The sequence below is a fragment of the Leptonychotes weddellii genome, chromosome 9 (assembly GCF_054177405.1).
Source record: "Leptonychotes weddellii isolate Sample4059 chromosome 9, ASM5417740v2, whole genome shotgun sequence".
Taxonomy (NCBI): Eukaryota; Metazoa; Chordata; class Mammalia; order Carnivora; family Phocidae; genus Leptonychotes; species Leptonychotes weddellii.
In genome coordinates this window covers 75,867,733-75,895,617 of record NC_138377.1, presented here as the reverse complement: position 1 = coordinate 75,895,617, position 27,885 = coordinate 75,867,733, and the positions used below count along the sequence as shown (strand labels likewise).

The following is a 27,885-nucleotide window of genomic DNA, read 5'->3' as shown; positions in this document are numbered from 1 at the left end:
ATTAGAAAATATTTCTATTTCTTCTCTTTGCAGGTCTGTATTTTCTACAATCAAAATACAGTTCTTTTATTAGGAAAAAAAAAAGCCCAGTAATAGAGAATTAAGTCCCTTAAGCATGTTCTGGAAAGTTTCCTTTTGTGGATTCTAACAGTATTTATATTTATAATATATTTAATTTTAATTTTACATTTATAGACAATCAAGTGAATACACCTGTATTTAGCTTTCTTCCGCTGCTGGTAATTTTCTAATTTCCTGATATAACAGAAAACATTGCAATGAATGTTCCTGCATATGGTTATTTTCTTCTTTCAAATAACTTCTTTCAAATAACTTGATATGAAATACCAGCTACTCAAAATACACATGATTAGATATAGTTACTTTATCCGGCACATGTAATGGAAATCCTCCAAGGATAATGAGATCCCCAAATTAAAAAGCATTGCTTCAAGGTTATCTAGGCGACTAGATCCTAGCTTTGATACTCAACACTTCGTAACACTCTTTTTGCAGTTTCTGAGCTATCATACATGCGGGCTTTTATGGATCTTTTCTATCCTGGTCATAACTTTTCCCAGAGGGAAATCTGAGATGAGCTGAAAATAAAACAAGTGCAAAGTCAAGCCACTTGATCACCCACCCCTTCCCCCAATTCCCAATTAAGCCAGGACTTACTTTTCTAGTGCACTGCGAACAGGAGGCAAACCTCCACAGCTGTGTTTGTATACCGTTTCCAGGATTTGACAACCATGAATCTGCGCAAAATACAGCCTTGTCAAACTTGATTCCATTTTAATAGTTCATGTAGCACAAACTCATATTCTATATTTAATTCAGAGGGCACAATCCAGCGGATGATGGGGATAAAGATCTATGTATAGTTCTGATTCTGACTCCAATTCCAATGTGTTTGGGGGGCGGTTTCCCCCACAACACCAAGCAATTCTCGAACAGCAGCTGGGTGTCCTACAAGTCAACTCAATTGACACTACCTACCCAGAATATCATCAGATTCCACAAGTTAAGGGGTCAGTCCCACAAGACTGTCCTCTGCTTCTGACACCAATCTCAAGCCCAGGACTGACTGGCTGATAAATCAGAAGTTCCCATGACCCTCTCCTTGGATTCCATTAATTTGCTAACACAGCTCACAGAACTCAGAAAACCCGTTTACTCACTAGATTACCTGTTTATTAAAAAGCATACTAAAGATATGAATCAACAGTCAGATGAAGAGATGCATAGTGTGAGGTCCCAAACAAAGGAGCTTCTGTCCCCGTGGAGTGTGGGCCCAGCAGCATAGCACGAAGAAGTATTCTGGTTCATCAACCTACAAGTTCTCTGAAAGCAGTCTTTCTGGGTTTTTATGGAGGTTTCATTACATACGCACAAGTGATTAAATCACTGGCTATTGGCAACTGAACTCAATCTCTAGCCCCTTTCTCCTCCCCAGAGGTCAGGGGTATGAAAGTCTCAACCCTCCAATCAAATGGTCGGTTCTCCTGGCAACCAGCCCATCCTTAGGTGCTTTCCAAAAGCCACTTCATTAACACAGACTCAGGTGTGGTTGATAGGGGTTTGTTATGACTATCAAGACACGTTTATCATTATCACTTATGAAATTCCAAGAGTTTTAGAAGCTCTGTGTCAGAAAGGGGATAAAGACCAAATATATATTTCTTATTATAGATCACGATATCACAATGGTTGTTCTCAACAGTATGGACCCTCAACCCTCCTTACTCCTCTCCACCCCACCGATAGCCCACCAGCAGCAGCAGCAGCAGCACCTGGGAGTGAGTAAGAAATGCAAACTGTTGGGCCCAACCCCAGCCTTACTGAATCAGCATCTCTCGGGTAGGGCCCAGCCACGTGGTTTTAACATTCCGCTCCAAGTGATTCTAATGTACGACGAAGTTTGAGAACTACTGCGCTAGAGAAACCAGAATCATTTAGAGTTGAAATTCCAAGCTAAGAGGTAAAGAAAGCTCTTTATTTCAGATTAAGGCCTAATTCAAACTATTTATAAGGCATACAGTTTTCCAAAAATCTGTTTCCTCCTTCTATGTCCTTCAGGCTCTCTCTCTTTTTAAAACTGCTTTACTGAGGTATAATTTATATACCATAAAATTCATCCATTTTAAGTATACTGTTCAACAATTTTTAGTAAATTTACAGTGCTGTGCAACTATTGCTGTAATCTAGTTCTATAACATTTCCATCACTCTAAAAGGATCCCTCGTATCTGTTGGCTCTCATCCCTGTTCTCCCGCCCCCACCCCATGTTCTTGAGACCTCATTTTTTAACTCTCTAGAGCCAGAGCACACTGGCTTCTCTACCACTACCCGGGCAAGGAGGAAGATTTGCCCACCTGCAACCGCTTTACTCAGTTTCTACTCTTCCTGTGGTCAATGCAAACTGAAAGTCAACTGAGATATGCAGCTTAGCATGGAACGCTTATACTAACTCTACTTACCTAGAAGGTCCCCTCCAACTTGGGGGGACAGTTTAGTAGTGTGGTTAAGAGCATAATCTTTTGAGTCAGACAGACCCGGGTTTAGATCCCAGCTCTACCATCTCCATCTGTGTGACACTAAGCACATTACCTAACCTACTTGACCCCCTAGAGGACTGAAAGGGATCAAGTATGTGAAGCACTTAGCACAGTGCCTGGTATACAGTAAGTACATAATAAAAGCTGAGTGTTATCTGATGAGGGTAATCAGCTTTCAAGAGCCAAACAGCACCTCCCCTACTGGCTTTGCTGGCTCAGAATAAACTCAGCACAGCAGAAATTTCTATACTTACACAGCACAAAAAATGAAGCAGCAACCTGGCAAAACTGGTTAACTAGTTATTATTTATCAAGGTAAACACTCCTAATAAGCTAAGGCACAAATATAACAGCTTAAAAACATAAATGAGCTAAACATATTTAATCCATTTGTCCTTTTTCATCCAGTTATGGACTAGCAGATTCTTCTAATGTGAAATCTCAAAGCATTTTTTCCTTGGTTATTACCTCTGCCCAGAAAAGGCATTCTCCTGGTTTTGGGGACCCTCATTTTTCAATGCACATGATAAAAACTTGTGATAAGAACAGGCATATTTAATAAAATAAGCATCTGTGTTTCAACCCGTGATCTAATTCTTAGAAAACTGCCAGCATCCTAATCATAAATCTATTATTCTTTCTAAAGATGAACTTTCCACTTCTCCTCAAGATCCATATCCAACATTTTTTTTTTTTTTAAGATTTTATTTATTCGAGAGAGAGAGAGCATGAGCCAGAGGGAGGGGCAAAAGGAGAGGGAGAAGGAGACTCCCCGCTGAGTGGGGAGCATGACATGGGGCTTGATCTCAGGACCCTGAGATCCTGACCTGAGCTGAAGGCAGACGCTTAACTGACTAAGCCAGCCAGGTGCCCCCATATCCAAAAATTCTAAATCCTTAGTGTAAAATGCTCTCACCTCCAGATACCATCCATAGCATTTTGCTCTTACCCAGCAGCATTCTGGGGTACATCTATTAACATTACCCCCACCTCTGGATCAGGAGGTTCTTAAGGGCAGTCTTGTAACTGATTTTTGCATTTCTGACATTTAGCATGATACCCAAGCAAATATTTTTAAAAGAATGAATAAATAAATGACAACTACTAAAAACTAGGGTCTTCAAAAAAGAATGTAAGGCAAAATTAATTATGAATACATCCTTGGTGCTTACCACAGCAAAGGAAAAAAGGAAAGTTCTCACCTTTTGACTTTTAATTTGTTCTACCACAACCATTACAGAGGGAAAAAGGAGCTGGAACTGCAAAAATCAGAGAATGATTAGGAGGGTACAAAATCAAACACAAGGAAAAGAAAATTGATTCAGGAAATGCTTTTGTTTCTAAATAATCCCACTTAACCCAAAGATGGCAATACCACAGAACAGCCAAGATCCAGTATCCTAAGGCAATTTGATATGGGTTTGGCTGCAGAGAGAGAATGACAGATATAAGCAGTTTCTATTTCTGAGACTAGCATAATTGTTAATATTGAAGTCAACATAAGAGCATTAATATCAGACATTAGATTTTCACTAAATTTGGAGCTTTCTAAACAGTTCTGATCTTGGAAAGCATACACAATATAAAATGCTGGGCTCTGAATCCAGAAGGAAAAATGTTCTCAAAAATAATGTCTTAAGTTAGATTGTTCTTTTTTTTTAATAGATTTAATTTTAATTTTTAAATTTTTTTCGGGGGGTTGGGCAGAGGGAGAAAGAAAGAGAGAATCCTAAGCAGGCTGCATGCCCAGCGCAGAGCCTGATGCAGGGCTTGATCTCACAGACCCTGAGATCATGACCTGAGTCAAAATCAAGAGTCAGATGCTTAACCAACTGAACCACCCAGGTGCCCCTCTTTTTTTTTTTTAATTTCTCATTTTTTTTAAAAGATTTTTTATTTTTAAGTAATCTCTCTACCCAACGTGGGGCTCAAACTCACAACCCTGGTATCAACAGTCACATGCTCTGACTGAGCCAGCCGGGCACCCCTTAAGTTAGATTATTCTAACAATATCAACAGATTCCAAGGCATTTTATTATTTGGGCAGCATACCTGATCCAAGGAGTAATTGACATGTGATATGGAAAGATGGGGGTCAGCCAGGAACTGCAACAAAAAACACTGTGATTAGGGCTCCATATAAAATATCTTGAATCTATTTGATCTCTGAAAACTAGATGGGAATCTGAGAAGGGGCTCCATGTTAGTTTTAGACTATTGAGAATTGATAGTTCATAGAGTATTCTGATTTTTCAGGTGACCAAAAAACCCAAAGCTAGGGCTCTAATAAACTCACTCAAGAACCTTTGCCATGATCTGCATGCCACTTTGACCATGATTTGGGCAATCACAGAATATACTGTACCCTTTAGCCTTGCAGAAAATAGCTCTCTCTTAACTACCTGACCACATCAAAGGGTATTTCAAATTCAAGAACATGCCCTAATCGGCTGTCCCAGAGACGTCTTTCCCGTATCTCCTCTCTCACCTCTTGTTCCAAATCAAGCAGTGCTTGGCGATAAGGTTGCAAAACCGAATCCAGCCCTGTGCAGAAGGCCCTTAGGTAGATTCCATGTAACCCACCTTGGCCCTGCTGAGATGGATGGTGATCCTGAAATCAAACAAAGAGAACTCAACCTCACAGCTCAGATTCTAAAACCTGAGGAAAACATTCTCCTCTATTAGTGTTATTGTTTTTGCTTAAATGATTCCATATCAAAGCAGTGCTTCAATGAGAGGAAAACCCAATTAGAGAGACAGATTTTGAATTCTGACCTTTTAAAATGTGGTATTTTAATTTCCCATGCAGCCTAGATGTTACAATCAGGTAGGGGGCACCTGGGTGGCTCAGTCGGTTATGCATCTGACTCTTGATTTCAGCTCCGGTCATGATCTCAGAGTCATGAGATGGAGCCCCACACTGGGCTCTGCACTGAGTATGGAGCCTCCTTAAGATTCTCTCTCTCTCTCTGTCCTTCTCTCTCTCTCTAAAATATACAATGAGGTAGTACCTCATATTGTCAGTGGAGATTTTTCTACAACTAACCTTACAACTTTCAGCTTAAATCCCTTTGGTGGCTTCTCATTGCCCCAGAATAATATCTCAACTCCTCTGCATGGCATACAATGACTTCTACATTCGGGCCCTTAACTATCTCTCTAAAATTATCTTTTACTGCTTCCAACTTCACATTCTCATTTCCAAACTACCCACAGTTCGCCAAATGTGCCTTGCTTCTATTTCTCACCCCCATGAATCTGGATGTGTTCCACTTATAACTGTGTACTCATCTTTATGACAAATACCTACTCTTCCTACAGGACCCAATTTAAGCGTCTCTTTTCTCAGAGCCCTTCCTAACTCTCCCTAGGAAATGAACTGCTCCCCCTTTGTTGCTTTCACAGCATCTCTATGTAGTGCTTGAACTGTACTTTTGTTTATACACCCCCCTCTCTAGACCAAGAGCTTTGTGAAGGCAGGACACACATTTATTCATCTTTGTATTTCAGCTTCTAACACAGTTCTCTGAACACAGGGTAAATATTTACTGAATAAATAAAATGACCTCAATCCTCCTTCTAACATCCCTTTCTCTTGTCTGGCCTGGTAATTCATCAGAAGCATGAATCTGATAGTCAACATGAGGAGTGATAAGACTCTCACCAAGAGCTTATTTACAAATTTCAGGAGACCTGCAATTTTTTCTAAGAGCCTCTTCTGTATTTTACACAGGGAATTGCAGAGGAAGCTGACTAGAGGCCACGATGACCAGCCTCTCTGGCTATGTCTTGACTTGGGTGATCAGGCTCTGGTGGCAGTAGATACAATCGCAGAATACCACAACAAATGGGGTAGGAAGCTTGGACTCAGTGGTTACGAGGCATGGTTAGTCAGATGCTGCAAAGGATACTAGCAGTTCCTGAAGATAAAGGTTCACAGCTATGATAATAAGACCAGCATGGGTGTAGGGTGAAATAGACCAGATGGGCTTACAACCAGCCAATTTTGTTTTGATCTTGTGTCATTTCAGAGAACTGAATGTCTTCATTACCACTAAATGAAAGAGAAATTAAGTATGCTTTTACTGTTCTCAAAAAAGAGGCACTATAGATATCTTTAGAATTTGGGAAAGTAGGAATTCACATATTATATAAGATAAAATCCATATAGTCACAGGAATACAGGACAGCTTTTTTTAAGTGTTACTTACAAAAATTAAAACTATATATCATCTTTATAAATATATATATGGTTCCAACTCTGATAATTCATGTGCCCTCATTAATATGATTTTATAGCAAAATGGCATTGATTAGATTTTAAACTCACATTTAGCTTACACATTTGCAATAAAATCCTTTTGAGAGAATCAGAATCCCTGTCCCAGAGAGGAAAATATAAGGCATTATTCTCCAACTCCTCTGCCCCAGAGATGACCACCAAAGGCCTGACAACCAATTTATATAACAGAGGGTACTGACTGCATTATTTCAGGAATCCTTCCTTTTCCTTTCTAGAAGTTCCTGCCTTTCTCCCCAACCAGAATCATTGTTTCAACTGGGCAACAGTCATCACTGAATCAGAATCACACAATTCAGCAATCTTTTTACTTACCTCGGACAGAATTACAGACTGTTAAAAATAAAAGGGAACTTTAAAATTTTCTCTTTTAAAAAATATGAGTGCTTACTATGTGCCAGGCACTTTGCATGAATTACCTTGTTTAATCCTCACAACCCTATGAGATAGGTACTACCTATTAACCCTGTTTTATAGGTAAATGAACTGAGCCGAAGTTACTGAACATTAGGTTACTGCCAAGCAGTCTATGGCCAGTAAGTGATAGAGCAGGACACAAATCCTTGACCTCTCCACCATTAATTACAATTAATAGTGTATAATTCCAATTAATTCATATTAATGGATAATATTTATTAAGTGCTTGCTATATGCCAAGCACCTTCTCTGATTTAACTCTTTTATTTTCAAATAAGAAAAATGAAGCCCAAAGATTTTAGTTGATTGCCTCCATGTGACTAAGGAAGTTAGAAGCAAAATGGCAAAAATATCTGAAATGATGCTTTATGCTTTTACCACTGGAATTGGAACTCTGGTCCAGCTCCAAATGATTTAACTCAGGTCTCCTAAAACTCAGGCAAAGCATATTTTCTCTTCTACCAATCTGCCTAGATTGGTCCCTGTGTATATTTTCTCCCTTGTTTGAGCTAGTTACCTGGCCCTCACTCGAATAATTCCAATGATAAGAAATTCATAACATCTTGAGACTTATTTCATATCAATTACCAATGGATTCACTTAAAACCTGCCATAACTTCTGACCTCTGGAGGTGTCCATTCCCTGGGAACAGCAGCCTACCTGTTGCTGCACATGGCCCGTGTACTGTTCAATGAACTCGGTGAAGCGAATATAGTCTGTGCCCAGCCGGCAGAGTCGATTCAGGACGCTGGTTTCACTGGGATGGAGAAATGGGAAGTCCTGTGACACCTGCAGGAAGAGGAACAGGCTAAAAACACTGATGCCTGCATATATTTGAGGTGCTTCAAATGCTTTATACTATGAATCACTTCCCTTCTCAAGATACCCATTTAAGCTTGGTAATTCCAAACTGCTACAAAGGTGTTGCTCCCCATCCCTGACCTAATTAGTTGTTTGTTGAAATAGGTGGTAACACATGGTAAAGAATTCAAACACTACCAAATGTTGTACATTAAAAACAAGTCAACCTCCCCACAGGTGGCTACTATTACTTGTTTCTTAGGCCATCTTCCAGGGATGGCCTGTAAGGATATGAAGTTTTTGACCTGATTTCAACAAAGTCTCTTTAGCAATACTGCCCAAACCGGGATCTGCAGACTCCAGGGGTTTCTCATATTCTTAAGATTTACAAATTCTCTATAAAATTTTAAATTTTATTTTCATTCAATAAAAATGTAAAATTAATGTAACATACTATAATCTATAAAAGCACCTTATAACTGACATATAAATGTAGTGTCCATATTTTCATTTGTATTTGGTATTTCATTTCATTGGGTATTATTTTAATTGAAATGAAGGCCAAATAATAACCTACTATGCTATATAAAGGTTTCACAGCAGTTCAAGTAGAACACAGTAGTAGGAGAATGTACTCATTCAACCACATTTTTTTTTTATATTGTGGTAAAATATACATAACATAAAAGTTACCATTTTGGCCAACTTTAAAAGTACAGTTCTGTGGCATTAAGTGCACTCACACTGTTGGGCATCCATCACCAACATCCATCTCCAGAATTTTTTTATCTTCCCAAACTGAAACCCTGTATTCATTAAACATTAACTTCCCATTCCTCCCTGCCCCCAGCCCCTGGCGACCACCCTTCTCTTTCTTGTCTCTATAATTTTGACCATTCTAAGTACTTCAAATAAGTGTAAATACAATATTTGTCTTTTGATGACTGGCTTTTTCACTTAGTATAGTGTCTCCAAGGTTATTCCATGTTGTAGCACGTATCACTTGAATTTTCTTCCTTTTTAAGACTGAAAAATATTCCATTGTATGTTTGTGCAGCATTTTGTTTATTCAATTCATTTGCCAAGGGACGCTTGAATTACTTTTACCTTTTGACTATAGCAAATAATACTGCTATGAACATGGGTATACAAATATCTGTTCATGTCTCTTCTTTAACTTTTTTTGGGTGTATACCTAGAAGTGAAATTGTGGATCATTTGGTAGTTCTATGTTTAATTTTTTTGAGGAGTCACCATATTATTTTCTACAGGGGCTGCACCATTTTCCGTTCCCACCAGTAATGCACAAGGGTTCTAATGTCTCCACGACCTCACCTACACTTGTCATTTTGTTTTTTTGATTTAATGGGTATAAAATGGTATCTCATTGTGCTTTTGATCTGCATTTCCTTAATAATCAGCCATATTGATAATCTTTTCATTTACTTATTGGCCACTGTATATCTTCTTTGGAGGATCAACCGTCTTCTAATGAACACCTACTTATGCCAGGCACTGTGTTAATATCCCGAGATTAAATAGTGAACAAAATCAGATGTAGTTACTATCCCCAAGGAACTTAGCATATTACATATTTATATCATGAGTACTGTATTTTGTGGATGCCAACTTTACGTGACAGTAAATGCAGTAATAAATAGGAAAAGAAGAATTTTTCTGTTACTGAATCCACAATGTTTAGGACTTTAATTCCATTTAATGCAGATTTTAATGACACAATGCTAACCATATCTTCAAGTATAATAATTTAAGAGGTAACACGACACAGTGCTTAAGAATGTGTCTTTGGGAGGCCAGCCTAATTACTCTGTTAGTGCAGTGTCTCCCTTCAGCTGGAGCTGTAGCCCCAGGAAAGCCTTGCCTGTGCCTTTGGAAAAAAAAAAAGAAAGAACTCATATTTGGAGTCAGATTGCCAGGTCTGAATCCCTGAGTTGCCTCTTACTTGCATGAAATCTTAGACAAATTATAATACCTCTCTGTGCCTCAGTTTTCATACCTAGAAAGTGGAGATGGTAATTGTGGGGATTAAATATTAACACATGTAAAGCCATGCACACTGCAAGTGCTCAATACATGAAAGCAATTTTTTATTATTAGGACAGCTCTACCCAGTTATCAAGTGATAGTCCCACTAAAATTGGAATTTTGAGCAGTGCTTTGTTGGCAGTTTTATAAAAGTTCAAGGTCTAGTTATTCTGAAACAGCAAACAATACCTTGAAGTTATTGATACCATTTGGTACAACCTACTTATATGAACAGGCATTCTTTACCACAGACTTACTGAAGTCAAAATCGAGATCTGTAGCAGCCATACTATTATTAAACTCAGCAATATTAATATTAATTACTAATATTAATATTATATATTAATATATTATATTAATATTAATAATATTAATAAATTCAGTATTGTTTCAGCAAAACAATAGTATATGTCACATTAAATCACCGGTTCTCAATCAGAGGCGATTTTGCCCCATTTGGTAAATGGAGATATTTTTGATTGCCACAATTCAGAGGGTACTACTGACATCTAGTGGGTAGAGGCCATGGATGCTGCTAAACATCCTACAAGGCACAAGCAGGACACACCCCTACCCCCCAGAATTATCCATCCAGTCTACAATGTCAATAGTGCCAAGGTTGACCAATGTCAAACCATATATTAATGTTATTTTGAATTTATCCATTTGGTAGTTTTGTTCACTTTGTAACAAATACTTGGTTTTATAGTTTTTTAAGAGCAATATGCTTGAGTTTATACTTAGGTTAATGTGTACATATATTCTATATTATAATAAAATGATTTTTATCAGTATTAGGCATTCATTACAATTTTCCCTTTATTTGATTGTGAAAAACACTGCTCTGCAGAAAGTATGCAATATTTTCTGTTTTTAGTAGTCTTTTTTCCTTCCATAAATATCTGAACACCTACTATATGGCAGAAACTGTGCTGGCTACAATGATGAAGAAAACCACTATAGTCTTTGCCCCTATGGGCAAACTATGATGGAGAAAGACTATTAACAGTTAGCAAAAATAAATAATATGAACTGTGCTAAGTCCTATAAGGGAGATAAACAAGCTGCTGTGATAGAGAATAATGGCATACGGTGAGGATCCTTACACAGATGGTCAGAGAAAATTTTTTCTGAGGTGACTTTAAAGCTGAGACCTTAAGAAGTCAAGCTTCCACAAATACTTCCTTCGCATTTTCTTCTATATACCTGCCATTGTGCTAGTTTTATAGGGGAAAATAACGAGAGGAATCTGATGTATAGGTTTTATATAATAAGAATGTCATTTTTCTGCTCTTCCACAGCCTATACCACCAATCCTTATAGAATAGGCATGACTTTTTTTTTAAGTTTTCACTTAAATTCCAGTTAGTTAACATAGTGTAACACTAGTTTCACAGGTGTATAATACAATGATTCAACACTTCCATACAACACCCAGTGCTCATCACAATAAGTGCACTCCTTAACCTCCATCACCTATTTCACCCATTCCCCCACACCCCTTTCCTCTGGTAACCATCAGTTTGTTCTCTATAATTAAGAATCTGTTGCTTGGTTTGGAATTGGCATGACTTTGTGATCAGACAGAGCTAGATTCAAATCTTACCATTACCAGGACTAGTCACCATAAATTTCTCTGAGCTTCAGTTTACTCTTTTGTAAACTGGGGCTAACAATACCTAGGTTACTAAGTTATTGAGAGGACTGGATAATATTACTGAAAGCAGAAGTAGAAAAGAATGGTTCAAATACTGGAGCCAAGCGGACCTGGGGTTCAAGACGAAGCTCACTAATTACTAGCTACCAGATACAGGGAGTTAATCTGTGAAACGGAGATAGGTAATTGTGAAGATTAAAAGAGATAATGCATACAGTACCTAGCCCTTCCTCCTCATACATTCCTGGTTATATGAAAATCGCCTTCCAAATTCTCCTAGTGCAGAAATTTCCTGGGAAAGGAGTAATGAGGGAAACACTCCTTCATTTTTCAGTCAACAAAACTGGCCGACCCCATATAGTGCGTTAAGCGCTACGTATTGGGACTAGCTTTCAAAGCTCACCTTAAAGCAGTGCAAGCGTGAAAATGGGTGAAAGCGCCTTTTTCACTTTTACATCCAGTTCCCCAGCAACTCTCGCTTAGACACCTCAACCTTAGGCCGCGGCGCGTGCTCCCTCCTCCGGGGTCCGCCTCCTGTTTGCCGGCCCGGGCCCAGCCCTCTCGAGGTGAGGTATAGCGCGCCGACGCCCCTCAGGCACTTCCCGGGTTACCAGCCCAGGGACTCGCCCCGCGAACACCTCAGCCCCTGCAAGCCCCGCCCTTCGACCCCGCAGACTCCTCCCCCGGACACTGGCGCAGGCCCGCCCATTCAGCGCTCCCGGGTTCCCGCGCCCTGAGCTGGACCGTACCTGGAGGCCACTCCGCTTGTTCCATGTGAAAATGGACCCTGGGTACCCGCTCAGAGCCAAGAGCAGTTCGTGGATCATTCCCACAGCGGACCGCGAGTCCCTATATCCGTCGCCCCCTCCTCCAACGCCCCTCCAGGGGACCGCGGAGGCGAATGCTGCCTCCTCGAGAAGCGCACAAGCCCCTGGGACAGGCGGTTCGTCCTGAATCCCAAGTGGCAAGACAAATGCTGTTGGAAGAGCTGAGGGGAAATATTACGGGATAGGCGCCCCACGTCCCGGAAGTGTGGCAGGCTCCGCTGGGCCCACTCAGTCGCTCCTGCCGAGGCTCTGCTGGAGGAGTCTCCGTAGTTGCCCTTGCGCATGCGCTCTCAGTGCCCGAGTTGCCCGGTAGGACTTCCGGTTTGAGAGCTGGAATGGGAGGCTGGAGAGCCGGGGCCGGGGCCCGACCCTAACAGGGTGAGGCTGGCCCGGGGGCAGAGATGCGAGTGGGTTGAGGGGCAGCCTCGAGAAGGAGACGCTCCCAGGGGTGGCCGGAGGGTGCTCTCAGGGCACCTTAGCCCAGTCGGAGGCCTCTGGAGGAACCGCACGACGGCCCCGAGAGTGACCTGGCCAGAGGGACGGAAGACAAAGAGGCCGGAATCCCGCACCCGCCGCTCCTTGAGCCGAGTCCCGCTCCCGCGAACCCCACAGCACCCGGAGCCCCTGGCCAGCAACCGAACTCGTCCTCAGGAGACCCATTACTACTGCCCCCCTCGGACTCCCTCTCTCCACCAACTCAGTGTGACTCCCCACGCCCACCGGCCCTCGCTTCAGGAACCAAAACCAATCCTCCCAATGCGCGAGGTTTCCCGTCAGTAGTTCCCGAATAGTTGCTGAGCGGTTACTAACGCTGTGAGGGAAAACAAAGATCCAGTATTCAGTACTTGATTTTTGTCCCGGGTGGGAATTGGTAGTTGTGTAGTCTGAGGGGGCGGGGAGGATGTAAAGGGCCTCCGGAACGACTGCGGAGGTACTGGGGGAGGTGGGCTGCGACCCGCTGGACAGAGGCTTTTTGTTGCCTTCAGCAGGATGGTGACTTGCCTTTAGAGCCTCTCAAGCTCCAGGTCTCCCATATGGTTCGAACTTACTATGCAACATTGGTCAGGGGAGCTAAATGGGGTCAGGTTTGGGGGGAGGTGGAAGAAGGGCAGACCATACTTTATTCTTTGCTGCTTCCCCGGGCTCCTTGGAAGTCACCCAGAAATGGTAGCTTTTGAAAGGTCTCTCCATGCTGTTTTGGCTTGCTGTCCTAAAGCTGGTGCTACCTCAGATGGCCACGTGGAGTATATGGGAAGTCAGGCCAGCTCTTGGCAAGACTTTAGACATGAGTGTATTTCTTCTCATAGTGCCATCTCTCTCTACCCTAGGAGGAAACTCTTCTTACAGTTGAGAGACTCATCTGCAGGTGACTCTCCAAGGACATGGGAAAATAGGTGTAAGCCCTCGAACCCTTAAGTGGCGGGGAGCTGCTTTCTGCTGTGAATGATGGCCAAACCCACTCTGAGAGGGAATGGCACTAACTCTGAGACGTTCCGACAGCGCTTCAGGAGATTTCACTACCAGGAGGTAGCTGGGCCCCGGGAGGCTTTCAGCCAACTCTGGGAACTTTGCTGTCGTTGGCTAAGGCCGGAGGTTCGCACCAAGGAGCAGATTGTAGAATTGTTGGTGCTAGAGCAGTTCCTGACCATCTTACCTGGGGAGATCCAGAATTGGGTACAGGAGCAATGTCCAGAAAGTGGAGAGGAGGCAGTGGCTCTGGTGGAAGATTTAGAAAGAGAGCCTGGAAGACCTGGACGTTCGGTGAGAAGGGAGGGGGAATTCAGAAGTGTGTGACTGGGAAGGGGCAAGGATAAAGGGCCAAGGTATATACAGGTTTAAAGACGGGCACAATCTCCTTTGGTGATGCTTATACTTCTGGTCCCAGAACAGGTAACTTTTTCAGATAGAGCTTATCTGGAGATGCTACCTGGGTGTACCTTTGCTACCCTGTCATAATGAGTTATTCATAGTTTTATAGTTTTTTACTTAAGAGGGAAGAAAGGGGAATTATTTTTTAGCTTGTAGGTGGGTTTACTTTCTTGAGCTTTTCTTTCTGGAGTTCCAGCTGCTCTAAGCTAACGGAATAAGAAAGACCCTTGTTCACTGTTAAACCTCCTCCCCTGCCAAACCTAGCCAAGTCCCAAAAGGATGAACTCTTTTGGGGTATTAAATAATCTCCTCTGGGAATGCCCCTCATTATAACCTTGCAGTGACAATTAATGGGGGTTGTTTCTAGGTCACAGTCTCTGTGAAGGGGCAGGAAGTGCGCTTGGAGAAGATGACACCCCTGAAATCATCACGAGAGTTATTAAGTGTTCGGCAGGAGTCAGTGGAACCCCAGCCCAGGGGTGTAACCAAGAAAGAGAGGGCAAGGAGCCCAGACCTGGGACCACAGGAGCAGATGAACCCAAAGGAGAAGCTCAGACCTTTTCAAAGGAGCGGTGAGGAGTAGATTCATATGGGAAGATAGGATGCCATTCTAAATTGGGAAGTAGGGTTGGGAATAGTGAGTGGGAAAGGGATTTCAGGAAATGAGCTGAAATTGTAGAGTATGCAGTTGTTGGAGACCTCCTGAAGGTATGTAGTTTAGCCCTCTGGTGTAGTATTCTTGTATTTTTTCTTTTGACAAGTCTGCCAGAGGATGGCTTCCTCCTTTTTATCAGAATTGGAACTATTTTATTTCCTCTTGGTAATGATGATACTAGGTATTTTCTAGATAAAAATTCTTTTGTATACATGAAGGCACAGCCACCTTTCAGTCATTTTCCTTCTTCAAATTAAACTGCATTGTTTCTTTAAGCTCTTCCCCAGAAGCTCCATTCTTTAGACCTACTAAGTTTTTGTTCTTCTCCTTTGGAAATGAAGTCTTCCAAATATTAATCGTGGAGAACTAAATTATATTATCCCAGGGTCTGGTAGGTAGAGGCAGAGTAGGAATTTTATTTCAGAATTTCATTACATTTTCTTTCAGTAGAGCTCAACTAATTATTTGGTGCTTATTGTTTACTTGGTAACTCCCAGGACTCTTACCGCTTTCCCCATTGTTTTTGTGCCAGTGCATATTGTTGTACTTGATTTTGTAGAACTTGTTTTTCTTCTTTGTACTCCATTGAACTCCATATTATGCTTGTTTGGGGTTTTTTGATCATTTCTTTAACTTGTTGAGGTTGTTTTGAATTTTGATCTTATCATCCAAGAAGCTAGCCTTCTCAGCCATTTGTAATGGTCTCTGTTTAGTAATCCAGATGCAATTCCTCAACCCCAAACAGAGACTTGCAGAATTAATCAGTTTTTGAACACCTACCATGTATTCCAACACCTTGCAAGATACTCTGCAATAAGTAAAGGTGCCTGTTCTCAAAGAGCTTAGGGTGTGATTGGAAGCAAATATGTACCGAACTAAACTGTACTGAAACCGTGCCAAACAATGACTGTTACTCAATTTGTGTGAGTACAGTAGGGGTTTGGCAGAGTGAGAGATGAGGGAGGGCAGTAGGGAAGACTTCGTAGGGAGGCTTTGGCAAATACAACTTCTCATAGAATGGGTTAAATTTGAATAGGAGGGACTTAAAGGAAAGGGACAGAGTGATGAATAATAGTATGCTGTGTTCTAGAGAGGAGTCTGATATAAATGAACAGTGCATGGTAGGCACTTGGGTTAAGGTTCAGTAGTATAGTGTTTAAGCTGAGGAAGCAAGAGCCTGGAGTTAGGTAGGACAGTTACTGCTACATTTATCTGGCTGTGAGAGGATAAGGGGTCTAGACTTGGATGGTGGCACAAGGAACAGAGCAGGACATACTATGGAAAAAACTTGTAGAACTTGGTGACAGTGTGAAGGAAATGGATGAGCTGAAGTTTCCCCCCCTACTCTCTTACCCCTTGAAATCACTCTGAGTTTAATTCTCTAGCTCCTAGTGGAGAACTTATAGGAGATAGGAGGTGACTGTTCCCAGCAATATCAAGACCTCCTATAAGACTATTCCTAGCAGTGCCAAGACCTATTAAATGGTGAGGAGGGCTAGGGAGCAACATGGAACAGAAGTATTTGCTCTGAATACACAAACAGAACCTTTTCCTCTCTTGTCACCCTACTCTGGAAAATACTCTTTTTTTTTTGAGGTTTTATGTATTTTCCCCACTTTCTCCAACCCATTGAACTTTCTGAAAACACTTCCTTAGACACTTTGTTTATAAGCCTCTTGGATTCAAAAAAAGGCAGGTCTGAACTGAGAGGTATTTTTATGATCAATCCAAATTATGATATCCTTTGTTTGCTTCCCTGCAAGCAGGATTTCCATTTCCTAAATCCGGTGTGGTCTCCAGGTTGGAGCAAGGAGAGCCATGGATCCCTGATCTGGGCTCCAAGGAGAAGGAACTCCCAAGAGGCAGTAATACAGGAGACAGACAAATGCATGCTGATCTGTTATCACCCAAGAGAGAGAGAAGAAGCTGGGTGGACCAGGATCACTGGGGCTTTGAGGATGAGAAGGTAGCAGGTGTGCACTGGGGCTACGAAGAGACCAGAACTCTCCTTGCAATTCTCAGTCAGACTGAGTTTTATGAGGCTCTCCGAAACTGTCATCGAAACAGCCAAGTGTATGGGGCTGTGGCTGAGCGGCTCCGGGAGTATGGCTTCCTTCGGACCCTGGAACAGTGTCGGACCAAGTTCAAAGGTCTCCAGAAGAGCTATAGGAAAGTCAAGAGTGGTCACCCACCTGAGACCTGCCCCTTCTTTGAAGAGATGGAGGCCCTGATGAGTGCCCAGGTCATTGCATTGCCCAGTAATGGCTTGGAAGAGGCAGCCTCTCACTCTGGCCTGGTAGGCAGCGATGCCGAGACTGAGGAGCCAGGGCAAGGGGGCTGGCAGCATGAGGAAGCAGAAGAAGCTATGGCTGAAGAGTCTGACAGTGATGAAATGGGCCAGGAGGCCAGCCCCCAAGACCCTGACAACTCAACTGCACCTGTTCTTTTTCGAAGCCCAAGTGGTAAGAAGCATTTCTTTTTGGGGTTCAGGGATTAGATTTGAGTAGTTATGAGACTGCATGTGCAGTCAGGAAGTTTAATGTTGCCTGTCAGCTTTGTTACTTAAATAGAGAACAAAGAGGCACTTCTCAGTTCTATGTGTATTTCATTCTCTTTTGTGGGAAAATTAGATAATAGTAAGGAGGGAGTCATTTTAGATACTTTAAAGAAGTACAGTCAGAAAAATCTGGAGAGCTCTTTAAAAGAATACCATTCCTTCCATTTCTTTAAAATATTTTTTTCCTGATTATAAAATCACTGACTGCTGAGAAAAACCTGGCACTATACTATGTTTAAGGAAAGTATTTATTGAGCACCTTATACAAACTGGTGCTTCATCTTTTATCTCAATGTCCGTTTGTGTTCCTTTTCACTTAGCATAGCATAGTGAAGGACTGCCCAAAGTTGGGGAAACATATTCTAAGACTCCTCTAGATTTGCAACACACCTAATAAGAAATCTTGTTTAGCACTTTGTTGAGATACTATTTGCCCATGGAACTGTTTTTAAGTATTATTACTGTTGATATAATTTGTATAATCATGTTGTTACGGAAAGAACACCAAAATATTGAGTCGGGGCTTTGTTTCTAATCTTGACCACTAATCACCTGGGTGACCGTGGATAGTCATCTGACCATTTCAAAGCTGTCTCCTCACCTGTAAAATGGGACATGGCAGCAGGACTACATCTCTAAAGATGCAGTTTCACTGTGAACAGTGATCTCTTCCTTTTTTTTTATTATGTGTGTGTTGTTACTTCCAATTCTGTTCTAGGCTTCTTGTCTTCCTATCTTCTACTTTTTCCTTTCTCAATACCTGTTTTTTCTTTCATTCTGTTGGTTTTTTTTTAATATATTTTTTTAAGATTTTATTTATTTATTTGAGAGAGAGAGAGAGAGAGCGAGCACATGAGAGGGGGGAGGGTCAGAGGGAGAAGCAGACTCCCCGCTGAGCAGGGAGCCCGATGCGGGACTCGATCCTGGGACTCCAGGATCATGACCTGAGCTGAGCCACCCAGGCGCCCTTTCATTCTGTTTTTTTGTCACTGGAATAAATGCAGGTAAACCACAGACATGGCACATATGCTAGCTGCTGTTATTTTCATTATCTGTCCATCTTTTTCTACTGCTTTTTCTCTGTCTTCCGATTCTTTCCCCAACTCCTTTACCTGCAGTGAGTGGAGGATGATGGAAGCAGCATCATCTCCAGCTGGCTGGCAAGTGGGAGGAAGACTCTGAATCTCCTTTCCCTCGACCTTGGGGACTTGCAAGGAGCAGAGTCTGTGATCATATTGGGAGACCTGCAGCGCTAGTACAGGCTCAGGCCAGGAGATACTGTTCTGCTTCCTTCCTCTTTCTGGCTTCCACCAGTCCTTCACTCCTAAGGATAAGGTGCATGACTATCGGGTCCTTATCTTGTACCCTTCAGGTCTTTGCTATTACTGGGTTTGCTTTTTTGAGATTGTGGCAAATGAAGAAGGGCCATAATAGGGATTGGGCAACAGTGTGATTCTGGAAGAGACTGTTCCTTGCAGGCCTGAGTCGTTCTTTAGAAAACTTAATTCGTAAGGAAGTAGAGCTGGTGGAAGAAGAGTGATCAGAGAAGTTAGGGATGACTCACGACAGTGATTGATTGGGTCTTATTCCCCTGACCAGTTATCTTCTAGTTAGGATCAGAATTCCAGAGAAACTACTAGAAGAATGGGGAAATGCATCCTGTACTCTTGACTCAGTGTATGTAATGACTGTTTCAGGGATCTGGTGAAAAGCCTTCTTCTTCTTTTTTTTTTTTTAATGGTTAAAGAGAACATAGGAATCAAGGTCCCTGTGAAACTGCTATGGGATATAGAGAAGCAAAACATTCTATAATGAGTTTGTATAGATTTTGGAAACATTATTTTTACTTTTTCACCTAGAAGCCCAAGCTTAGGTGGTTTTTCATCATGCACTTGATAGGACTGAGGAATTGAGGCTGTAAAGCCCTGGATTGAGTGGTGCTGAAATTTCTCTTCTGGCGGCAGGTGTACACTGGGGCTATGAAGAAACAAAGACTTACCTTGCAATTCTTAGTGAGACTCAGTTCTACGAAGCCCTCCGGAACTGTCACCGCAACAGCCAGTTGTATGGAGCAGTGGCTGAGCGGTTATGGGAATATGGATTCTTAAGGACACCAGAGCAGTGTCGGACCAAATTTAAAAGCCTACAAACCAGCTATAGGAAAGTCAAGAATGGCCAAGCGCCAGAGACCTGTCCCTTCTTTGAAGAGATGGATGCTTTGGTGAGTGCCAGGGTTGTTGCCCCGCCCAGTGACAGCCGGGAAGAAGAGACAGCCTCTTGCCCCATCCAGGAGACCAGTGAGACCGAAGCTGAGAAGCAAGCTGAGGCGGCAGAAGAGACCATAGAAGAAGATTCTGAAGATGATGAAGAGGATACTGAGGTACCCCTGGGGGTTGTCATGACCCGTGCTCCAGTCTTATTCCAGAGCCCCAGTGGTAAGATCCTTTTACTTTTTTTTTTTTTTTTAAAGATTTTATTTATTTATTTGAGACAGAGAGAATGAGAGAGACAGAGAGCACATGAGAGGGGGGAGGGTCAGAGGGAGAAGCAGACTCCCTGCTGAGCAGGGAGCCCGACGTGGGACTCGATCCCGGGACTCCAGGATCGTGACCTGAGCCGAAGGCAGTCGCTTAACCAACTGAGCCACCCAGGCGCCCGCTCCTTTTACTTTTTGAGGTTTAAGTAGCAAAGGGGAGGCAGTGGGATTTAGGAGAAAAATCAGCCATCTGAAGACCAGGAGACTGGTCTCTACACCCAGCTCTCATGGATTCTTCTTGTGACCATCTTCTCTCTTCTCCATGTTTCCTTTCTATTAAAGCAGCTCACAGAGGGGATATAAATTATTCACCTGACTTGCCTTCTCATACTACAGCATCAATCTGATGGGTGCAGACTTTATAAATTTGCTCTCATCTACATCTGAGCTGTTAGGCAGTTTACCTAGCAGGGAGTATGAACATTAACATCTCCCAAGTAGTATGTTGTATACCCATAGTGGGATGAAGTTGATTTTAAAAGTTCATTCTTGTTAAACAATTTTTCCTCTACTTCCAACTTGTATACCTGTTGTATGTCTGCTTTATTCACATCTATGAAAACCTGATAACCTCTTTCTTCAGCCACAGCTGGACAAAAGTCTCAGATTTCTTAGGGAGTGGGCCCTTTGAATATTAGCAGTTGTGTAAGAAAAAGAAATACTTCACTATGGCTTCCCTGCTTTTGGGAAGAATAATTCTGATTTTGGAGTCATACATGTATCTGAATCTGAACTCTGTTGTCCATTAGCCAGCTGAGTGACTCAGAGCAAGTTATTTAACCCTGTAAGTTTGCTTACATATTAAGACGTACCTCATTGAGGTTGATTTAATGAGGTACTGTGGTGAAGCATCTAGCACAGTGCTTAGGCACATAGTAAGTATTTAATAAGTAATAGTTTTCTTTTTGAAAAGTTCTTTAGATCCGCATTCTTCAAGGGTGTTCCACGGAGCATCAGTTCCATGGAGGTATTAATATGTTCCACTAAAAAATGGCTTCTAGGTTTAGGAAATGCTAAATTATCCTCCTTGGAGGCTCACAATACATACTCACATATTTAAGGTTCTGAGATTTCATTGAATCTAAGAAATCTCTATTTCATGGGGGCATCTTATAAGACTGGGCTTCTGGATAGAAACACTGTCTTTAGGGGGCCATAAACAGGCTGACGCTCAGTATTCCTTTGTTCTCAGATTTAGTCCAGGGAATTTGGGATCCAGAATTTGTCTGAAACATCTGAAAATTCTGCGAATTCAAAGTCAATTTGCAAACTGATAATTTGCCAAGTATCTGCAAATTCACATAGCCTGGGCCTGGGGAGCCTGGTATTTGGTTCTTAGAAGAAATCGGTTAGCTTGAGCATTGGAGTAGTGCTTTGGGAACATTTAATGATTATTTTTCCATGGAAGAGACAATGTTTTAGGGAGATACTTTCTAAAATTTATCTCTCAGAAGGCCTTCTGTTCTTTGAAAGACACCAAATATTTTCCTACCCTGTTTTTATTCTCAGCATATATTGGAATTTGAGAGGAAGGGGACTCATATAGCTCTTTTTGGATATAGAAGTTTCTCAGAGTTTTCCTGGGCCTACCTTAAATCTGGTAGGTTTTCCTTCTGAGAGGTTTTCTGAAGATCATGGGTATCCAGGAAGAGTTACAAGAATGTACTAATCAGCCCCTATAACAGATGAGAAGCACGTGATAGGCTACTAAGTAGAGGAGTAAAAACATTGGAATTCTAACTGATAGTAGTCATTTGGGATCTAGTGCTCCCTAATTTTTATCTTTAATCATCTAATGTGATACTTCCCTTACCCCCAGCACATAATATTGAGGAAATGGATAACCTTTAAAATTCTATTCTTATATCAGGTTTTGAGGCTGGATTTGATAATGAAGAGAATCTAAAACGAGATATTTCTGAAGAAGTACAACTACATAGAACATTACTTGCAAGGTCTGAAAGGAAAGTTTCCCGGCATCTTACTCAGGGTAAACGTGGTGAGAGTGAATGTAGATCAGGACAACAGTGGGAAAAGACCCCAGGGGAGAGAAGAGGAAAACCAACACCCCCAGAGAGGAGTTTAGGTAAAGTTCTAAATCATCAGAGACCTTACTTGGGAGAGAGACCCTGTAAATATCTCAGATACAGCAAAAGCTTTGGTCCCAACTCCCACCTCATGCATCAGATATCTCATCAAGTGGAAAATCCATATAAATGTGCCGATTGTGGGAAAAGCTTCAGTCGGAGTGCACGCCTCATTAGACACCGGAGAATCCACACTGGAGAGAAACCTTATAAGTGTCTTGACTGTGGGAAAAGTTTCCGTGACAGTTCAAACTTCATCACCCACAGAAGAATCCACACAGGAGAAAAACCGTATCAATGTGGTGAGTGTGGAAAACGCTTCAATCAGAGCTCAAGCCTTATAATTCATCAGAGAACCCACACAGGAGAAAAGCCCTATCAATGTGAAGAGTGTGGAAAAAGCTTCAACAATAGTTCTCATTTCAGTGCACATCGGAGGATACACACAGGAGAGAGACCCCATGTGTGTCCTGACTGTGGAAAGAGTTTCAGTAAGAGTTCTGACTTACGTGCACATCATAGGACCCACACAGGAGAGAAACCCTACGGGTGTCATGACTGTGGCAAGTGCTTCAGTAAAAGCTCCGCTCTTAATAAGCACCGAGAGATCCATACACGAGAAAAACTTCTGTCACAGTCAGCACCTAAGTAAGCCCCTGAGAATTTAAAGAAAAGATAAATGCATTGAAATTCTTTGAAAAAGGCGTCTAATAGTGATGGTCTCCTATTCCCTGCCCAACTAGCTTAGGAAACACTCTTAAGATTTATCCCACTCTGTTCCCATGTTTTTCCTGGATCTATGAATTCCTAAGGTAGTCATCTTAAGAATGAAAGGAAGATTTCAGTCCCTCTCCTTGCCTTCACTGTAAATGACAGATACGACCTTTACCTCCCAGTGCCTATGTTGTTCCCTTAATAGAGAGGACGCAGTAGTAGATCCCATGTATTTATTTATCCTATTATTCAGCTGCATTTCAACTGGAAAAACCTATCACAGCATTTCAGGGAGAAGTTGTGAGACTTTTCTAACTGAGTGGGTCTAGCTCTTTATACAATAATGGAAATGCAAAAAAGTGGCATTTCCTGTTCACATAAGCCTGTGCTCAGAATGACATTTGTCATGCACACTCTTCCTTAAAGGAGAGTTTAATATCCATCTTGGTTCTGACCTATGAATCATCTTGTCAAAAGCCTAGGTGTTCTATATGGGGAAACAGTGTAAACCTTATATAAATATTGAGGTGTAAACCCTGGATTTCTTAATTTTTTCTAAGCCCTAGAAGATCTGGAATAGAATAATATATTTAGAGCATCTAGTTTGGTTTTGTTTTCTTCTGTTCCGTCTCATCTGAATTTCATCTGTCCCTTCTGGTCCAGTAGTGCAAAGAGCAAGCCAGCTGGATATGTTGATATGAGAGAAGGCAGTTAAAGCTGCCAATAGGGGATTGTCTGCATTCCACATGCTCCAAACACCTAGTTTAGTGTTACACAGCACCCCATGGGTGCTCAATACTAACCTGCATTGAGCAGAAACCACTGCCACGTACCCATGGATTAGGAAACAGACCACTCTGTGCCAACTCTTTACTCTAATGGCAAGGAGGACAGATTATCTTTGGTCACTGGAGTTGCCAATACTCACACACGTGCATGTGCACATACTCATAGATCTATTTTTAAAAGTTCTTCAAACACAAGTGTAATTCTGATCTGTATAATCAAATAGTATGGAATTAATTGCCCATCTATTCATAGTAGTATGATGAGCCCTATACAGCACAAGGTAAACAGACTCTGTCCTTGTTCTTACAGTCTAAAACAGATGACACTGACATGGACAAATAATAAATGCACATGTAGAGCTGCAGCAGTTTTAGAGAAATCTAGAAATGTAGTAACATTCTGCATAAATGTTAAGGTTTAATGCATTATAGTTTTCTATAAGAAAAATCTGGGAGGTATTCTCTTTATTCAGAAAGGCTTCATGAAACAGCAAGTGTTCAAAGGAAGGAAAGTTACCGGGAAAATTAGGGTGGGATGAACTCTCCAAAACTAATCACAAAACTGAGTGCTGAGTGGGTGAGAAATGGGAAAATTGGAGAGCAAGGTGTTTTATGCAGATGGAGCCGAGGGCAAAAGACAGACTGTAAGGAAAGTTAGATAAAGCTTGGAACAGCACAAAATCTGAGGAATAGTATGATCTAGGCTATGCACAAGGCAGAGAACTGCCTTCATTGGAACATGGAGTGCCAGAGGCAGATCAGGAGGTGGTGGTCCCATCCACCTATAATAAATCAGATACTGTGCTGTACTTATTGATGAAAGAGCCAGCTTGTACTGGGGAAGAAGAATGAGCAGTTTAGGAGACTAGCTCCTATGGGAGACAAAGGTCAGAAATTAATACCTTGAGAAGATACTTCAGTGGGCAGGTCTGAGGAAGGAGGAATGTGAACAGATGGCCAAGGCATGGGATAAGTAGCTGTTTCATACTCACATTTAATCAGTCCTATGGCTGGAATGAGATATCAAAGAGAAGTGGGGAGATAGAATATTTTGTAATTCATAGCTTGCTGTGTTAGATGAGAGGTTGATTAGGGTTCTTGTGTTGAGGGATCCTACTACAAAGAATCTCCTAACATTTATTAGGAGGAGATCGTGTCTCAATTATGTGGCCTAAGCAGACAGGAAGATAGAAGAAACACTAGTCTAAAGCAGTGCCTCAGGATCTGAGATGGTTTAGTAAGTGTGTTTTTAAATGTGTGTTTTTTAATATGAGAGATTACTGTCTTTAGTATATTTATGGAAAGTTGTGTGTAAAAAGCACTGGTTGGGGTATCAGCAGATATGAATTCTGGTTCCAGATGTCTTGTGTGTAAGTCCACCTGTTTCCATCTCCCTTTCTGTAAAGCAGAATAATGTTTACATCTTAATCTGCCTCTCAGGGATACCATGTTAATAAAAATTATGTCTATAAAGTACCCAGTGTTTCTTCACGTGGTTTTTCCCCTCCCCAAATATACATGTGCAAATTATTAAGTTGTTGCTACTAGGAAAAGATAAATTTTTACCTGCTTTTTTGGTTCCCTGTGTGGCCTTACTTGAAGTATGCCTGTTTGAATCTTTATGTTCTAGACTGAGAAACAAATTAGGATGTGGTAAAAGAGAAATTAGAATGAAAATCCTTACATGATATCTGTATCTGTATCCATTAGGACAGTGCATTAGGACCTGTCATAACTGGGCATGGAGAGTAAGTCTTACTTTAAAAGACCCAAGACCAGCCTCCTCTCCCCCCACCATCCTCCAGATGAAGAGAATGTACATAATGAATAGGGCAAAGGCAAACTCTCTTACTTGGGAAAGCCCATTTCTTCTCAAACTAGCTTGTTAAGCCATTTTCTGCTACCCAGTCTGCCATTGTGGAGGATGGAAGAAGCAAGAAATAGTCTTCAAACATTCTAAGAGAAACCAAGGCCACTGTAGGTGGAGCAAGAGGATCTGTGCACCCTACCATTTTAATACTCATAAGACCTCTGTGGGGACAGACTGAGTGACCTGTATAGCAAAGGAAGGATGTATTAGGAGGAGCTGGACAATCATATCCCCATCAGTTGTTTCCTAATGCTGTTACTTCTTTTTCTTCATTTTCCCCACACTATCATTTCTTTTCAAGATTTGTTTTAGAGAAAGTGCACATGTGGGAACAGGGAAGAGGGGCAGAGGGAGAAGGAGAGAATCTCAAGCAGACTCCCTGCTAAGTGCGGAGCCAGATGCAGCCCTCCAAGTGGGGCTCGATCCCAGGACCCTGAGCTCATAACCTGAGCCAAAACCAAGAGTCAAACACTTAACTAAATGAACCATTCAGGTGCCCCACCTTTTTTTTTTTTTTTAAAGTAAACTCTACCCCCAGTGTGGGGCTCAAACTCACGACCCTGAGATCAAGAGTTGCACGTTCCACTGACTGAGCCAGCCAGGTGCCCCACATTCTTCCTTTTATTGCTTGGCTATGGCCAGTGCTACAGAACTTAATAACATATATTTTCTGTGTTGCTGCCATTTCTCTTTTACTATAATCAGAATATGGAGGCTGAGTCTTATCAACTCTGTAGAGAACTATTTTTATGGTGACCAGGTAGGAAAGGGAAGCTGAGATAGGAGCAATCAATTCTTCCATCATTCAATTCAAAATCTAAAATGAAAACTTTACTCCTATGTACTCAACTATCCAGTGAGATGCATATCACAGTTTAGACATATAAAATGGTATCTATTCTCTGATACCATGGTGCTTAAAGTAACATGTTATATGGATATATTTTAGTTAGGAGCTTAAATTACTCCTACATCCACCATAGTGCTCTTTCAGAAACAAAACTTTGGAACAACTGGAAGTCAGATTAAAGGCAGGAAATAGAAGCCTAAAGTACCTTAGACCTCAAGAAGTGTCTGGTTGGTATAGCTCCATTATGATCAAAATAACAGAAGGGTAAGGTAGGAACATTTAAAAAAAACCCACCACCTTGATTCCAGGGGGATTAATCATGAGAGGGGCAAAGCCAGATCTCAGAAGCTAGTTTTGTCTGTCACTAGGGTCTTCCAAAGTAGATTAACCCTGACTACTGGGTATTCACAAAAATCCATGGTATGCAGTATAGCCTGGAGTCAAGTTTTGGGGAATACTTAAGGGAGTTTGAGTAAAACAAGCAAAACAAAATACAGAGCGCTGCTGTCACAAGTTACAAGGCTTAAAGGTTTGGTGGCAATTTGTTTTCCCTCTTCTCATCTTTAGGCTAGTTATTCCAAAACTTTTCCCGATTAGAAACTCCTTTGATTTTCCTGAAGTTTTATGATCACTAATGGAGAGGGACTGTTAAGTCAAATCTCTGGTGGAATGGGGAGTTTAGTTAGCAGCCACTTTCAAGTCCCTTCCAGTAAGCAGCATGGAGGTAAACTCTGTAAGACCTCAGAGCCTGCCAGTCAGTTTAAAACATTTACTGAGCACCGGCCCTGAATAAGGTGCTGGTGATGGAGCCCCTGGTACCTGGCTGCAGTGCTTCAGAGGGAGGGATGGACAGTTTACTAAGTGTGATATGGCAGGAAGATCTTGGTTGCAACACATACTCAAAAGCAGTTCACCTCAGTGCAGCTTAAAAATGTAACACTTTGGGTTTCAGATGATTCCACTTCCTCCTCAGTTCAGACCTGGTTCTGTCAGAAGCAAAGATGTAGTCGATGGATTCATAAGACAGATCCCACACCTGAGACTGGTTCAAATTAAATGTTTCAGCTGCCAGTTGGTACTCTTGAGAAAGGTGTGTTGCAAAAACACCCTTATCATCAGTCTGCCAAAAAAAAAAAAAAAAAAACACACAACCAAAAAAACCAAAGTTTTAAAATGAACAAGGAAATGATTTTTTAAAAAAACAGTAACTTACGTTTAGTCTATTTTCCTGTTTACCATGCTTCTTTTAAGAGTCTAAACAGGTCTATAAACACATCCATACATAGCTATAACTAAATAGGTCTGTTTATCCTTTTTAAAAGAAAAACACCAGGGCAATGGCTCTCAACCAT

General features: G+C 41.6%; 3 protein-coding genes across 11 annotated transcripts in view; 1 reads left to right on the top strand and 2 right to left on the bottom strand.

Annotated features, from left to right (window-relative positions):
* TUBGCP4 (tubulin gamma complex component 4) overlaps nucleotides 1–12,867 on the bottom strand; it is a 30,728-nt gene extending 17,861 nt beyond the window's left edge. The window contains exons 1-6 of the mRNA XM_081831855.1: nucleotides 12,530–12,867; nucleotides 7,937–8,065; nucleotides 5,047–5,169; nucleotides 4,611–4,664; nucleotides 3,761–3,817; nucleotides 679–758 (exon numbers count right to left, since the gene is read on the bottom strand). Coding sequence (XP_081687981.1) covers nucleotides 679–758; nucleotides 3,761–3,817; nucleotides 4,611–4,664; nucleotides 5,047–5,169; nucleotides 7,937–8,065; nucleotides 12,530–12,607 — 521 coding nt within the window. The 5' untranslated portion in view covers nucleotides 12,608–12,867. The remainder of the gene's footprint in view (nucleotides 1–678; nucleotides 759–3,760; nucleotides 3,818–4,610; nucleotides 4,665–5,046; nucleotides 5,170–7,936; nucleotides 8,066–12,529) is intronic.
* Nucleotides 12,868–12,911: 44 nt separating this feature from the next.
* ZSCAN29 (zinc finger and SCAN domain containing 29) lies at nucleotides 12,912–25,289 on the top strand. 5 transcript variants are annotated; one of them, XM_081829510.1, is made up of 6 exons: nucleotides 12,912–12,985; nucleotides 13,936–14,368; nucleotides 14,844–15,048; nucleotides 16,898–17,593; nucleotides 19,653–20,123; nucleotides 22,095–25,289. In XM_081829510.1, the coding sequence occupies exons 2-6, from the start codon at nucleotides 14,051–14,053 to the stop codon at nucleotides 22,961–22,963; spliced, it is 2,559 nt and encodes an 852-aa protein (XP_081685636.1). In that variant the 5' UTR covers nucleotides 12,912–12,985; nucleotides 13,936–14,050; the 3' UTR covers nucleotides 22,964–25,289. The 5 variants fall into 5 exon arrangements, with proteins under 5 accessions (XP_081685636.1, XP_081685633.1, XP_081685635.1 ...); XM_081829507.1 differs by having other exon boundaries at nucleotides 12,940–13,379; XM_081829509.1 differs by having other exon boundaries at nucleotides 12,940–13,420.
* MAPDA (N6-Methyl-AMP deaminase) overlaps nucleotides 21,138–27,885 on the bottom strand; it is a 57,908-nt gene continuing 51,160 nt past the window's right edge. For 4 of the 5 annotated variants that reach the window (XM_081829533.1, XM_081829532.1, XM_081829534.1 and 1 more), the window contains one exon: nucleotides 21,138–27,653. In XM_081829533.1, the coding sequence (XP_081685659.1) occupies nucleotides 27,459–27,653 (195 nt within the window). In that variant the 3' untranslated portion in view covers nucleotides 21,138–27,458. The remainder of the gene's footprint in view (nucleotides 27,654–27,885) is intronic. The other variant, XM_081829536.1, reaches the window with a different exon arrangement.

Excerpts from the sequence above, each read along its gene's own strand:
- ZSCAN29 (XM_081829510.1), top strand. The coding sequence starts at position 14,051 with ATGATGGCCAAACCCACTCTGAGAGGGAATGGCACTAACTCTGAGACG. Across the intron at positions 14,369-14,843 it reads CTGGAAGACCTGGACGTTCG|GTCACAGTCTCTGTGAAGGG; the intron begins GTGAGAAGGGAG and ends GGTTGTTTCTAG. Across the intron at positions 15,049-16,897 it reads CAGACCTTTTCAAAGGAGCG|GATTTCCATTTCCTAAATCC; the intron begins GTGAGGAGTAGA and ends CCCTGCAAGCAG.